General features: G+C 30.8%; 2 protein-coding genes across 2 annotated transcripts in view; both read left to right on the top strand.

Annotated features, from left to right (window-relative positions):
• Positions 1 to 8,459: 8,459 nt before the first annotated feature.
• Positions 8,460 to 9,712, top strand: LOC107463487 (F-box/kelch-repeat protein At3g23880-like). The gene has a single exon (XM_016082283.3). The coding sequence runs from the start codon at positions 8,460 to 8,462 to the stop codon at positions 9,648 to 9,650; it is 1,191 nt and encodes a 396-aa protein (XP_015937769.2). The 3' UTR covers positions 9,651 to 9,712.
• A 6,182-nt stretch (positions 9,713 to 15,894) lies between these two features.
• The window catches only part of LOC107463528 (SNF1-related protein kinase regulatory subunit gamma-1), a 2,738-nt gene continuing 1,840 nt past the window's right edge, over positions 15,895 to 16,792 (top strand). Inside the window, exons 1-2 of the mRNA XM_016082333.3 lie at positions 15,895 to 16,142; positions 16,433 to 16,605. Of these exons, the coding sequence (XP_015937819.1) occupies positions 15,974 to 16,142; positions 16,433 to 16,605 (342 nt within the window). The 5' untranslated portion in view covers positions 15,895 to 15,973. The remainder of the gene's footprint in view (positions 16,143 to 16,432; positions 16,606 to 16,792) is intronic.

Genomic DNA, 16,792 nt, shown 5'->3' with positions numbered 1-16,792 from the left:
AAATTACAAAAATTCATCCAAATAATTGTTACATACAGAGAAACACATTCATACTTGGAAAGAGAAGTAAGAAAAATTGAAAACGGATAAAATTAATTAAATGGATAAATTATTGGAATAAAGAATTGAAGAAGAGGTTACAGTTCCTACAACTATTAGTGAAACAAAATGAAAATAAGATAGAATAACATGTGTTGCTGTTAACGGTGAAAGTTCTTTTATTTAAAGTAAAAGACGCATGTACGGGAGAATCTCTATCATCAAGGGCAACATTAGAAAGCACATTATATATTGTTATAGATTTCTGTTACTTGTGCCTGTTCCATTGTCATACGCTTTCATCCCTGTATGTTTCAAAAGTAAAATATAATTATTAAAAACTAATTGAATTCATAACAAAGAAAATTAGTTATCGTATTACCTGTATCAAATTGATGATGGGTGGTAGCTCTAGTCATTTGTTTAATTGTAGTCAATTGGGCTACTCCTATGTTTGTAGTTAATCGAGTACCTCTACCTGCGTTTGGCATTGGAGTTGAAATTGGAGTCAGTTGATATGACAATTTGTTTTCCTTGTCGAATCTGGTTTGTGAAACCAAAATTGAAAGTGAAAAAGTATTTAATTCTGTTGGGGTTTCAGTTTTTAAATTGAGTACGTAGTGGGAGCAGTTTTTTAGTGGAAGTAAATCAGTTTTAAAATATGTCGTGGGTTGAAAATGAATCAATTTAATACTCTGTCGTGAGATAAATTCTTTTATAAAAAAATAAAAAATTGAGGACGTGGTAACAGTTTGTTATATTAAATTCAATGTGTAACAAAAATAAAAAAGAAATAGGGATAAAATAGGGAGAAGGAATTGGATACCAAACTTTTCTATCCCATTATATATTGGTATAGATAAAAAAAGTTATTATGACAGAAATAAAAAAAAGTAAATAGAAAATAATAGAAAAAATAGTTATTATAATAGAAATCAAAGTTGTCAATCATGCAATGGGACTATTTCAATTCGAAAAGAATAAAAGAAAATTCAAATCTAAATTTATTTGATACTAAATAAAATAAAATTACATAAAATATTATTATTTACCGTATAAATTAAATAAAAAATTACTAATATTTTTAAATAAATATTTTATACAACAACTGTCAAGTAGAACTCACTGAATAAAAAAAATTGAACATCAAACTCCCATATTTTCTTTGTATATTGTTATTTTGTTATAGTATAAATAATAGTTTTGGAATTATCTAAATATTTTAATATAAATTAGTTAATATTGTCAAAGTAAAAAATTTAAGAGATAAAATTAATATTTCTTCTAATGATTATTTTTAAAATTATAAATACACAATAAAAAATTAGAGTACATTAAAATAGTACAATAATAAAAAATAATTCAAAAGATAAAATTAACAAACTAATGGAATATATATACACAACTAACCAATGTTATTTGGACCAATTCTAATACTTGAATATCTAAAAACAGATTTTTAACATATAAATAATATTTTTTGAATTTCGAAATCTTTTAATATAAATAATTTAATATTATCTGGACAAAAAAATTAAAAAATAAGATTAATATTTCTTTTAAGAATGATTTTTATCAAAATTATAAATACATAATAAAAATTTAGAGTACATTAAAATAGTACCATAATAAAAAAATTCAAATATTAAATTAATAGTGTAACTTTTTTAAGTAAAGAATTAATAACAATAAAAAAATTCAAATATTAAATTAATAGTGTAAATTTTTTAAGGGAACAATTAACAACTATAATACACTGTCAAGAGGTGACAGATACGTCAAGTGGCCAAGTGGAGTAATGAGAGTTTTTCAGAGATAACTGACATTAAGTGAAGAAGTTAATTAGAGAGGGTAATACTGAAAAAAAATTTGGACACCAAACCCATGTATTGCCATTATATATTGTTATAGATGTATTTAAAAATTTTAAAAATAACTGTATTAGAAACGGAGTTGTTCTGTTTGGTCGATTGTGTCTATTATTAATGCGCTTTAACTTCATCCACATGCCTCGCTTGCAAGTCCACAATAACTGTCTTTCTGTTTGTTATCGCACTCCGAATATGCGAATTATTTTCTGGTTGAAGAGTCTTGGATTAAATTGTTCGAAATCCCATCTGAAACGATCTCGCCATGTTTTAAGGTAGCACCCCTGTATATTTCAGAAGATTATAATATTTTGGCACTAGAAGAATCTTATTCCAAATTTCTTGTGTATAATTTACGTGAAAACTAACTAGTTTCTCAGGTGCCTCACGGATACCGTTGGATAACTATATTCCTTTGCCATGAGAGCTTGGTCTCACCATCACATTATTCACCTCCAGGCTCCATCCCTGAATTCGTCACGCATCACCGTCAACTCATGCATTGCTCTTCATATCTCCAGAATCATCCAAGTCATTCAGGGATCTTGCAACGGATTATTGCGGTCTTAAAACTAATAATTAATGTGGAGTCCTTTTGGCAAAAGGGATAGTTAGCCTATAAGTATTTAGTTTTTTAGTTTTGTTTCTTGTATTACTTATGGTTGAATTGAAATGTATTGTTTTTTTGGGGAAATTTAGTTCATCTCCCAAGCTTGCAGGAATAATTAAATAAAGGTGAAAACTAGCTAATTTTACATAAAATTAATAATTTTAAATAGAAATTTAGTTAAACTAAATTAAATTATTTAATGTTTTTAATTATCAATTTTACTTGTAATTCACTGCACTTAAGTTTTTACTTTAAATAAATATATTGCAATATTCATCCATTTTATGATAATTAAATGAATAAGTTATTTATTTAGACCAACAAGTATGGAGATCAAATATATTCCGATGTGTTTAATAAACACGTTGAACGTACAAGAAGTACATTAAATCTTTTTTAACGCTGTTATTTTTTGTTTGGCCAAACGTGAACATGATTCTGGATTTAAACTCTCGTGCAGCAGAAACTACAAATTGTAGCTTTTGCTTTTAACTTATGTGTTCACTTCATAAATTAAAAAATTAATTGACATTCTATTAATTTTGTCCTTCGATCTCATCTACAATAAAAAATACCAAAAATAATCATTAGAGTTCTTTAAAATTTTTTTTATGATTATTTTTTACAAACAAATATTTTTTTAATATTACTATTAGTACTCTTGATTAAGTTTTAATTTTTATCAATTATTTATTTATTTTTTTATTGATAGTATGGATATTTTTGTTTAGAATTTTTTTATGTTCACTTACGTAATATTTTTTAATAGAATTTTTAGTATTCATTGTTGATATGTCTTTTTTTTTTTTAAAATAATAGAGTTTTGGTTCTTTTTGGTACGTTTAGCAACTCATATACACCTTGAAGAATAGAATGAACTATTCAATTGGCCTGTCTCCAGGATGACAACGTGATCTTTTTAAGATAAAAATAATTTATTTCTGTTTTTATTTTTATTTTTGTCACACAACGCAATCTTTTATTTTTTCGTCAACTCTGAATGAAAAATACTGACATGTCATGTTTAGAAATGAACAAAGATTTAATTATCACTAAATTTAAATTGGTTAAAGATTTATTTGTCTCTATTCTTTAAATAATATATTTAGTAAATTATTTTTTATTCATTATATTAATATTCTTTTTTAATAAATAATTGAATATATGATATAATAAGTACAAACTAATTAATAAATTATTCAAATTTAAAATATTATTTATTATGAAACTAAATAAATAATTGTCAAATATAACTTTTAAATATGTAAATAATAAACATTAAAATACAATTAATGCATTGATAATAATAATCCTATGATATACTATTAGTATTATGATCTAGATAATTTTTACAACAAAGTGAAAACTAATAAACACATTATTTAATATATAATAAAATTTTCTAAGCAATAACAACTTTAATTTTTTATTTCTTTAAACTAAATTAATAATTTTATTTGATATTTGTCCATGACCCAAATTCAATCAGGCCCAGTAAGAATAAAGGCCCATCAAAGTAGCCTACGCCACTTACCCGACCTCTTAAGAGGTCGAACATGATAAGAAGGCTTAGTTTTACTCATCTAAATAAGTAACTGTTTCCTGAATCTCTCCTACTATTTCTATCTCTACCAAAAGATAGATTCCAACAAACTCATATGATGAAGAGAACGGTTATCCACTAATAAAGGTGAAAATACTCTAAAAGATGGTTATCTATTATAATATAAATACACTAACACCTTTCAGGTATATTCACGTCCCATTCTACTAAAAATCTATTTAAAACTCTTACTAACTTAAGAATCGGAGTCTTTTGCAGGTACCACCTCTGTTCCCCACGAAAAACTCGGACGGCGACACCTCGTCACTTGTACAAGTCGGATGCTGCCTTAGAAGGAGTATGATCTCACGTTCAACCCACGTCACCGTTTCAAATAACCCTCGGAACATTGGCGCCATTGTTAGGGACTTGGAGCTCAACCCTTGATAATGACAGACAATTAATACAAAGATGATCACACAACGTCTAAGTCAGAACCAGAGCCTCACTACGATGACCTCACGCTAGCACTACCTCCACCCCAAGAGAGAACACATGTTTCCCACCGAGAAGAAACATCGGAAAATTCTCAACTGTGGCAGATTCAATCAGAGGTCGATCCGCCTGAGGATGAAGAATCTCTGTATCCAACAGAGATACTAGGTTTAGTCCAGGGTCACTGCAGATAATTAGAGCAATTCGAACTGGAAGCTGAACGACAACAGCAAGCGGAACAAAAATTGCGAAGAGAGGTACTATGACAAAAAGAGTTGGAAGAAAATCTCATAAAAGTGGAGGCCGATCTCCAAAAGCGAAACAATCAAACAGATCGGGAGGAAATCCCTTTGGGAGGTAAAGATTCGTTTGTTGAAAATATCATTCGAGTCAAGGTTTCAACAAATTTTAAAATTTCGACATGAATCTCTATAACAGAATTACCGATCCAAGACACCATTATAACAACTTCAAAAGTCGAATATACTTAGTCAACGCCTCTAATGCTATTCGTTGCAAAACCTTTATGACGAGGTTGACCAAAAACCACAATGAAGTGGTTTCATAACTTACCTCCTTGGTAAAAAAATTGTTATCACATTCTTACTCCAACACATCTTACTACACCTTTACTCAAAATTTTTCACCAAAAATCGTATATAGTGTGAATATATCTAATAGTGCTAATTTTAATCTTTTAAATTTCAAAATCTATAATAATTAACTAAAAATCTAAAATTTAAAATTGATTTAGCCTTCTTTTTTAAACCGGTATACCTACTCACTATCAATATATATACTTCACCTCAGCTCCTTGAAAGACGCAAATCCTTATTGTCTTATGAGTTATGACGACGAGAATGAAAGACCTATACGAAGACAATCTTCCAGGAGATCTAATTAGAGAAATTTTGCTGAGGCTTCTCCTGCAACTGAGGATTGTATGCCATTCATGGAACTCCCTAATCTCCAGCCCTGAATTCGCCATACACCACCTTCAACGTTCAACCCTAACTCATCCGCCGCCATTGCTATGTTGGAAGGAAGCGAGACAGAGGGGCGACATCATGCATTGCTCTTCACAATCTCTTATTCTTGATCGCCAGCATCAGCCACCTACATTCGAGTTACATCCGGCTGACGGATTATTCATCGATGGATCTTGCAACGGATTGCTCTGCTTGTCTCAAGGCTTTCCCTTTGAAACTCTTACTCTTTTCAATTCCAGTACCCGCTCGGTATCCCCATCCGTTCCATTCGAGTGCTCCCACGAGTGTGGAGACGATATTTTCTGTGGCTTTGGCTATGATACTCTACATGACCAGTATGGGTTGTTCTGTCTCGTCTCTTATAACTGATTCCAAGGTCAGATTTGGGACTATAGTTTTCACTTTTAGTGCAAATCCTTTTTGGAAAACTGTTGATCATCCGGTGTTTCCGTATGATTTTCTCGGCATAAGAAACGGAATATTTGTGAGCGGCACTCTGAATTGGATTGTGTATGATCCTACTATAGATTATTTTGAATTGGAGTGGTTCGTTCTTACCTTCGACTTGGAAACGGAGTTGTTTGGTTGATTGTGTCTGCCTTTTTCTAGAACGCGCTCTGACGTCATCCACATGCCTCGCTTGCAACTCCACAATAACTGTCTTTCTGTTTGTTATAGCACTCCGGATATGCAAATTATTTGCACTCTTTGGATAATGAAGGAATATGGAGTTGAAGAGTCTTGGATTAAATTGATCGAAATCCCATTCGATGTTGGAATGAATGCGCGATGTGATTGGGTAGCACCCCTGTTGTATATCTCACAAGATCATAATCTTTTTGCAATAGATGAATCTTATCGCAAATTTCTTGTATATAATTTAAGTCAAAACCAACTAGTTTCTCAGGTGACTCACGGCGGGTATAATTGTATGATTATATTCTTTTGCCATGAGAGCTTGGTCTCACCGTCACATTATTCACCTCCACTCCCCTTCAACTCATCCGTTGCTTGGGAACTGGACACAACTCAATATTCGGCATAAGTTACGTTGCATTTGATTTCACGAGATACTTGAATATAACAAAAAATTGAATTAGAAATTAGTATTTTGTATTTTTGTTCGACAGTATGAATAATTAAATTTTCTTTTGGCTAATGACACTTTTTATTAAATATTTTAAAGCTTTTTATTCATTAAATACACTCTATAATACAAATTCTAAATATTTAAAATTGTAAATGCAAATTTGTTATATTATTATTTTCATCGAGTGCTTAAGAGAAAAAGAATTGTCCAACTAAAAATTTTCTTGTGATAAACTGCAATTTAACAGGTAATTCTAATTTTTAAAATTTACTAATAAAGATGGTTATTTTGATTGGTGATATTGTCATTAGAAATTAAATATGGCAGCCAATGCTACTCAATTGTAGTATAAAAAGTGGAAAGGTATAGTAGAGGACAACACAATTCTCTCATTTTTAGAGAAAGACAAGTAGAAATTAAGTAGTGTTCTTGTAAAATTCTATGAATTGTATTTTCACTAGTAGCACGTTGAAGGCTACAAGTTTTTCCATCTAGAGACATCTAGAGGAATTAAGGATTTTGGATAACAAAGAAACTTGTTTTAATTCTTTTTTAAAGAAGAAAAAGATGAAACGAGTGAAAAATATTGACTTTTATTATTTTTTCTGGTATTAAAATAGGCTTAAATCCAAGAGAAGAAAATTAATTTAAAATTTAATTTTGTTAGATAGAAAAAGAAATTATGAATAACTTGAACAATTAATTGCACTTTTAATCCATAAAAAATGAAAAATATACTTCACTCTAAATTACCTTCTTAAAAGTATTATTTTCACTTTTGACACTTTAATCATTCATTTTCTAATCTTTTTATCGTCACACTGTAACTTTTCAAACTCTAATTGCAGTGACATTCCCTCCCTCACCAACCAGTTTCACCGCCGCCAAGCCTCTTCCCCATCAAGCTAACAGTGTTGTGCTAAATTGCCTCTTGAAAAATTGTTGTTGCACCCTTACTTATTCCAAGGCACATTGCCGCATCCTGCTCAAAATTTTCCACCAAAAACCATACGTAAGGTGAATCTATTTAAAAGTATTAATTTTATTGTTTTATCAATTTTTAATAAATCGATGGTGATTCAATTTTAATAGTGAAAGCAAAATTTACTCCTTTTCAAAAGTGCATCAAAGATCTTTAAATTAGACAAGATTTAAAAGGAAAGACCGAAAAAAGGTGTTAAATAAAGATTTTGAAAATAAAATCGATTAAAATCGAAATAGTTTGCATTGAATTTAAATAAAACGATAAAATGCATTCGACAGAATCGAAAGCCTTTTGACATAAGAATTAAAAATGATGAAATGTAAATTTGACAGAAAAATTAAAGTTGCTTAAAAAATAAATTGAACATAAAAAATAAATTTTTTGCAGAAATTGTAAATTGAAACGATAAAAATATGGAAGGAACTCTGTAAAAAAAACTCAAATGCAGATTCAGAAATTTGTTGGAGATGTGAATGCTTGAGTGTTTTAAGTTTTAATTTTGGTGACTTTGAGCCTTCTAGTATTTATAACCATTTTTTAAACTGATCAATTTAAAATAAAAATCTCACATAAGTAAAAAATGCAAGTAACTATTCCCTCTCTTTTGCATGATCATGTAACTAACGAATGTAGAATTTTGAATAACATTCTCTTTCGAATTTATTTACTTTTGACTAATACCTACTTTTTTAATTTCAAAATCTGATATAATTAATTAAAAATAAAAAATTTAAAATTAATTTAGCCTTCTTTTTTAATCCGCTTCCGCTATACTTTCTCAATTTCAATATATATATACTTCACCTCACCTTCTTCAAAGACGCAAAGCCTTATTGTTTGATGACTACGAGAATGAAACACCTTGATAATCTTCCGGGAGATTTGATTAGAGAAATCTTGGCGAGGCTTCCAGTGAGGCTTCTCCTGCAACTGAGGATTGTATGCCGTTCATGGAACTCCCTAATCTCCAGCCCTGAATTCGCCAACCACCACCTTCATCGCTCAACCCTAATTCAGCCGCCGCCATTGCTATGTTGGAAGGAAGCGGGACGGAGGGGCGACATCATGCATTGCTCTTCACAATCTCTTATTCTTTATCGCCAGCATCAGCCAACTGCATTCGAGTTACATCCGGCTGACGGAATAGTCATCCAGGGATCTTGCAACGGATTGCTCTGCTTGTCTCAAGGTTTTCCCTTTGAAACTCTTACTCTTTTCAATCCCAGTACCCGTTCGGTATCCCCATCCGTTCCGTTCGGGTGCTCGCACGAGTGCGGAGACGATGTTTTCTGTGGCTTTGGCTATGATATTCTACATGACCAGTACAAGTTTGTTATGAGTTGTTCTGCCTCGTCTCTTATAACTTATTCCAAGGTGAGATCTGGCGCTATAGTTTTCACTTTTGGAGCAAATCCTTCTTGGAAAACTATTAATCCTCCAGTGTTTCCGTACGATTTTGTTGGCACAAGGAATGGAATATTTGTGAGCGGCACTCTGAATTGGCTTGTGTATCATCCTACTATAGATTATTTTGAATTGGAGTGGTTCGTTCTTACCTTCGACTTGAAAACGGAGTCGTTTGGTCGATTGTGTCTGCCGATCACTAGAACGCGCTCTGACGTCATTCACATGCCTCGCTTGCAACTCCACAATAACCGTCTTTCTGTTTGTTATCGCACTCCGAATATGCGAATTATTTGCACTCTTTGGATAATGAAGGAGTATGGAGTTAAGGAGTCTTGGATTAAATTGTTCGAAATCCCATGTGTTGGAATGATCTCGCCATGTGTTTCTGTCTATATTTCAGAAGATCATCATCTTTTGGGACTAGATGAATCCTATCGCAAATTTCTTGTGTATAATTTACGTCAAAACAAACTAGTTTCTCAGGTGTCTCACGGTAATCATACGATTACTATATTCCTTTGCCATGAGAGCTTGGTCTCACCGTCACGTTATTCACCTTCAACTCATGCTTTGCTTGGGAACTGCACACAACTCAGCATTCGGCATAAGTTAGGTTGCATTTGATTTCATGAGATACTTGAATGTAACAAAAAATTGAAATAAAATTATTATTTTGTATTTTTGGTTGGACAGTATGAATAATTAAATTTTTTTTTGGCTAATGACATTTTTTATTAAATATTCTTGGTACTCATGAATTATAGGATCTTGATTCCTCTCATACAAGTTATATAAAGTTTTTGCCCAGATACACGCCATGATAATCGCAACAAGATGCTGAGGTAGGCCAAATTCTTCCAAATTGTTGAGTTAGAATTGATTTCGTTAAGACAATGTGATGCAAATATTTTCTGTGTGGTTAAAAGTCCAAAAGTGTGCTAATAAGTTTATTAGTGATGCAGGCCTAGTACTTGATGATGTATATATCAGCAAACATTTACAATGCTCAAAATCAATGTTTCAGTCCAATATAGATAATAAGATAAATCAGAATCATGATATCAAGAGAATTGGTTATGCAAATCATGGTATGATCAATGGAGAAAAGGCAAATTTGACTCTTGGCAACACATGAAGAATGAGAGACAACACAAGGATACAAGGACAAGAACAATATTGTACAAAGGACAGCATAGGTTGCTGGAGTAAAACAAAAGGGCAATAGAGGATGGTGCAATGCAAAGGATGATAGAAGTAGTGGAGAAAAATGTAGTGCAGCAACAAATTGCCGTTTCATTAGTGGGATTGAGTGGCGGTTTTGCCTTTTTTTTTTTCAGAGGTGAAATCAACCATAATTAAAATATTAGAATTGAATTCGACTCCTATTAAGTACAAATCTTTGTTATATTTGAAAATGATTTCATTTCTATTGTATTTTGAGGAACTAACAAAAGATAAAAATTCATAGGTAAAATTCTATCATAAACCCATTTTCCTAACTGTGCTGCGGCGGTGATTGGAAGGAATGGAGAGTGTCTGTTCTCTCATCTCTTTTGTATAGAATAATAGAAAAAGTAGATGATGATGGTGCATCCATAGTCTAGCAAAAGGGAAATGTTTGGGTGCATCCAATTTGAAAGGGATGAAGACCTATTATGAGCAAGATAAAAGACGAAATGGATAAACAATTTAAATAATTTTTTTCGAAAAAAAATTAAAATATAAATAGTAGTTTATAAATAAATTATTTTATGTTGGCTTTTTAGTTATAGAAATATTTATTTTAAAATTGTAGTATTTGAATAAATGACTTAAAAAATACCATTTTTTTATAGGAAATGGATATTAAAATAACAATGATAACAAATATTTTCTAATCTCAAATGTTAATTCTACATAACCTCATTATAAAATTCTAATTCACAATAATTTTAATGACAATGACAAAAAAATTATGGTGTAGTTAGATTTTGGTATTTTGTTATGCATGATATAATTGGTAATAATAAAAAATAAATATAAAATGTGTGTTATGTATATTTTGTTACTCTTTTATTTTTGTTATTCCTACTATAACTTTTTTCTCTTTTATTGGGTCAAAAATTTGTTGTAACAAGTAACAACTATAAAAAAAATAAGCTATATAGAAAAAATCACATGTGAACAAAAAAAGAATTAAAATTGAGATTTCATACCACACACAATAATAAAAATAGAGTAGTAGAATGACAATAAAAAAAAATATCTGGAAGGGACGTATGCAGCAGGTGTTTTATATAGAATATTGTGTGAAAATGGTAGTAGAGAGTCAGTACTTCCATCAAATAAAACATTATTTGAAAATAATGATGCGTGAAAATGGTACTTTTAGCAGATGAAATAATCCAGCAAAAACATAAAACATTTGTTATAGAGCCAAGAATGAAAGTAACACAATGATTTCTTTTATTTTAAAGTCAATTTTTTTTAATAGAGAGATAAAATAACTTTAAAAAATTGTATCAAACACGCATAATATGACTTTTTATAAGTAACGTGCTCTAGACTCTGGCGTGAAATCCACCTTCTTATCCTTGATAGGTACAGTCAATTATATAACAATTGCATTTATCATATAAGTTACTTCTAATATAAATATTTATTATTTAAATTTTTTTAAAGAACTTAATTAAATTATTTATCTAAATTGGGCTTTAGACTTTTATATCAATTTTTTTCTAATATAATGATTTAACTTGGCAGGTGTGTACGCATGACTTTTCGATTTTGGGAGGATGTGATCCATTTCAGGTACCGTGTGAAGGATCATTTTGAGAGTTGGACACAAGGTCATATAATAAGAAGGAGGAACATCTGGTTGAGAATGAATAAAAGAATTTTTGAGATTGTTTGGAACGTCTGGTTGAGAATGAATAAAAGAATTTTTTAAAATAAAAAATTATGTGTGCAGGAAATCATTAATACATCTTTACAATGTTACAAAGAGCGAAAAAAAAAATAGATTATTTTTGTTGTTGATGACAATGTCAAAAATAACAATAGAATAAGTGTATTAGATCGTATTACTTTGTACTTTTTAGTTATTGTTAGTTCTTTGCTCTACTTATTATGTCAAGTTTCTTTGTCTTTTAAAAAGAAAATTACAAATTTAATCTTCAAAGAGGATTGTAGATGTAGGCTAATTTTTTTTATGAGTTTCATATGTGAGTTAGCCTCAATTATGGAGTGTTGGCGGATTTATGGTGGTGTGACGGCGTTGAAGTTTTGTTTTTTAGTGTGAAGAAATCGAACCGTCCAATCTCATTGCGGATAGAGAGGGAACAAATCGGACGGTCCGATTTGTGCGAGGCAGAGCATTGGGGGTACTGAAATCGGTCCCAGTGATTTCAAGATAGAAGAAATTGCTTGAAACTAATCGGACGGTCCGATTAGTGTTGTTGAAAAATTTGAAATGCGAAGACGCGGTCGGACTGTCTGATTTGCTTGTTGCTGCCGTATACATAAAAGTTACCTTGAGAACTCCCCAGTACGAAAAATACAAGGGTTGTTTATTGGTAGCGGTTTCACAAGATGGAAATAATAATATTGTGCCTATTACATTTGCCATAGTGGAGGGAGAGACTTCTGAGACGTGGTACTTTTTTCTAAGTAACTTACGCTAACATGTGGTGACACGTGATAGTATAGGACTTATCTCTGATCGACACGATTCCATCAGGTCAGCTATTACTCGCAGTAATGAAGCTTGGTCTCCTCCTCGAACTTTCCATATGTTTTGTATCAGGCATATTGAGTCGAATTTCTTGAGAAAGTTCAAGGTACCTTACCTGCAAAAGCTTATCGTCAATATCGGTAAGTTTGAATTACAGGCACTCTTTTAAAATTATAAATACGATGGAATAGAATGTTGTTCATGATTCAGTGTTTCTTATCATAGGATATTCGAGGACGATTCGGGGGTACCAGATGCGCTATGAACGACTACGCGAACGGGGTGAGACTTACACCAACTGGCTTGACCGGATCCCGTGTGAGCAGTATGCATTGGTATTTGATGGTGGATATAGATGGGGTCATATGACCACAACCTTGTGGAGTGCATCAACTCCGTTTTGAAGAGAGCTCACAATCTCCCAGTCACCGCCTTGCAAAGGCTACATTTTACAAATTGAATGAGTTGTTCACTAGGAAGAGAGCTGAGGCTGAAACTCGCATTAATGCTGGGCATGTGTTATCTGAGCTTGTGACCTCTAAATTGCATGCAAATCAACGAGCATAAGAAAATATACAAGTTAGTTGTTTTGACAGAGAAAATGAAGTCTTTGAAGTACGTGAGATGCCTAGTGGGATTGAGTATGCAGTTGACCTCTGCCGACAACGTTGCGACTGTGGTGAATTCCAGGTTGACAGAATTTCATGTCGACATGTATTTGCTTGTTGTGCAAATCAACGATTGGACTCGTAAGTGTACATTCATGACGTTTACAAAATGGAACAAATTTAAAGAGTATACAGAGTTAAGTTCAGACCACTGAAAAATCCTAATAATAATAATAATAATAATAATAATAATAATAATAATGATGATTAATTCAAAATTTATTCCAACAAATAATAATAATAATAATAATAATAATAATAATAATAATAATAATAATAATAATAATTTGACAAAAACATAATAACAACTAGTCATACATTTCATTTCAAAACAAAGCATATTATTAATATTAAAAAATTCAGAATTTTTAAACTAACTAGTTCTACTCTATTCCTAAACCCCCTAAATTTAACTAATTAGTTCTACTCTATTATTTCTAATGTGAAAGCACTTCAATCACTTCAAGCACTCTCACTAATATTTATGGCATCTTTCGTCTAGTCATTTACACACAATCAGTTTCAGGTACGCTTCGTAACAACGATCATGTTATTCAAAAAACATAAAAACTGAAAAAATAAAAAATGTGTATTTTAATTATTGGTTTTTTTTATTAAAAACACATATTTTTAAACAAAAAAATGTGACTAATCAATCATATAATTTTTTTTATAATAACATACTTATATATTACAAACTTTATCGATTTTAAATTATTATAGAAAAATTGTATAATTAAAATTAAGATCTCAAAAATATTTTATAAAAATACTTGTATTTAATCAATATGTGAGAATTTTGAATTTATTAAAAAAAAAGAAATAAATTGGTGAAGGGACTAGTTTAGTGCACAATATTCAATTTTAAGGACTAAAATGGATCACTTAATATAAATTCAGGAGCCAATTTAGTGTATCTACAACGATGACATAGCAGGTGCCACATGGACCAATACTGTTGTGATACGGGCCAAATAGCATTATAACACGTGATACAAATGTTCACATCAGTATCTGGCTAACACATCATTATACCATTACATGTGGCCAAATAATGGAATGACTAAGACTAATTCACTAACAGTCTATATCATCACATCATAAAAGTTAAGGAGTAAGGACTAATGTACTACATTATTTTTGTTAATCTCAAAAATATAATTAGTGCAATTGAAATCTCAAAAATAATTTTGATATAATTGGTCAATCTTAAAAATCAAAGTGAGGCTCAACTATTACTAATTTACTAACAAACAGAGACAAAAAAAAAATCAAATATTGTGGATGTAGCATGAAGCAAAGAAAATAAAATTTCTAAAGTAAAAAATTTATAAAATAAAAAATTAACTATTATTAATTTTGTAATATTATCTTATTATTTTAATGTGATAGAACTCAAATTTTTACATTTTCATTCTAACTTTTTTATTTTTTACAAAATCTTTTAATATGGTAAATTAAGGATTAATTCGTTATGAGTCTGAATTTTATTTAAAAATTTGTTGCTGATCAATGAACCGTTACATACACAAAACAAAATTCAAATTCTATTTAAACCGATAAATAAACTAACAATTAGGCCAAGTTAACTCTATTAATCTAATCCTATAATGTACAAATATTGATACAGATATAAGACACTACACTCACAGGACATGCCAAAATTTTAAATTCTCATAAAATACGCAGACATAACATATACATAAAATATATTTTAGATAAATTTTAATATTTTATTAATATAAAAATATAAATTAATTTTTAAATAAGTATAATGAATATTCTATCCAAAATATGTTCGATGTATAAATACTATAATTTAACAAAGTGTTTATACTTCATCTTCTGATCATTTTAAAAGAGTTTGATCTACGAGTCAAGTGCACCAACATCATATAGCGCACGTTAGCACAGCACACAAAGTTAGCCCATAGTAAGCACAGGAAGAGGATTTTTTTTTTCACGAGGTAATATAATTTTGGATAAGAGCTAGCTAAGCTATGTGTCTGATGTTACAAAATCTGAGATGTAGAGTAGAACTTCATTTCAGCACTAGAAATTTTAGTTTTTGAGATTTCAAAAATAATAATTTACATTATAAAATTTTAAAGACTAATTTAAATTGCGATGACTATCTCAAAAATTAAAACTTATACTCATGACTTCAAGAGATATTATATACAAAAAATTTGGTGTGACATTTGTTGTTTGGATAAGCATCATTGGCCTCTTGATATGGATTGCTACATAGGAAAAGACAATGACAATTGAGTCATTGACCAGTGCAGTTTATCACACACAATGCGCCAACCTCATCTGTAGCCGTACAATATTCCACGTGGCATATAGTCAACAAAAAAGAGATCATAGTGTTCAAATCCAACGGTTGAAATCTAAAGTATAAGATAGTGCATAGTGAAGTGTCAGTAGAATCTAGAATCCTTGTATTCAGTTATTTTATTGCATTGGAATGAGTAAAGTGAAACTGATTATAGATCCTAAGCTTGTCAGCATTGAAATTCATAATTGCAGAAAGAGAAAGAGAGTGAGAAACTTGAGTGTTGGTTATGGCTGCTACAATGGAAGATAGTCCAAGAAGTCCAGAGGCAAAGCTTGGAATGAGAGTAGAAGATCTTTGGGATGTTCAAGAACCACAACTAAGTCCTAATGAGAAGCTCAATGCTTGTTTTGAAAGCATACCTGTCTCTGCTTTCCCTCCACCTCCTTCAAACCAAGGTTGTGTGATATTCAGATATTGTTTTCTAACTTTGTATTTTCTGTTCAATTCACATTTAAATTTAAAAAAAAAAAGGATTTTGATTATACCCAGATGAAGATTAATTTAGTATTTTGATAATCCAAGATGTTGATGCTTATCTCTACTTTTGTATTAGTAGTTTACTTAATTTGTGCTTCCTTTTGGTGTTGTTATAGTTGTACTAGGAGACACTTATCAAATAGAGATTTTCATGTTTTCAATTTGAATTGATAGTGAGAGTGAGAGTGTTACTTTTTGATGTTTTCAGAAATTGAGATAAAATCAGATGCTACCTTAGCTGAGGCAGTTGAAATACTAGCAGAACACAACATCCTGAGTGCACCTGTGGTGGATGTTGATGCACCTGAAGATGCCAGCTGGATTGACAGATACATAGGGATAGTTGAGTTTGCAGGAATTGTTGTGTGGATTCTTCATCAGGTTAGCATGTGAGATTTTTATCAAGTTATCTTATCCTTACTTGAATTGAATGGCAAGTTTTCTTCCCACAAAGGGAAAGAATATTGCATTAAAAATGATTTGGTAGCTGAATGTTGAGAAATTTGTTGGAGGAAGTAAAACTTATGACTGATATAGATCATACCTTGGACTTGGTTATTCTTGAAGT

Source organism: Arachis duranensis, chromosome 8 (assembly GCF_000817695.3).
Source record: "Arachis duranensis cultivar V14167 chromosome 8, aradu.V14167.gnm2.J7QH, whole genome shotgun sequence".
NCBI lineage: Eukaryota > Viridiplantae > Streptophyta > Magnoliopsida > Fabales > Fabaceae > Arachis > Arachis duranensis.
Note: the sequence above shows the minus strand (reverse complement) of the source record. Positions and strands in the feature narration are given on the sequence as shown.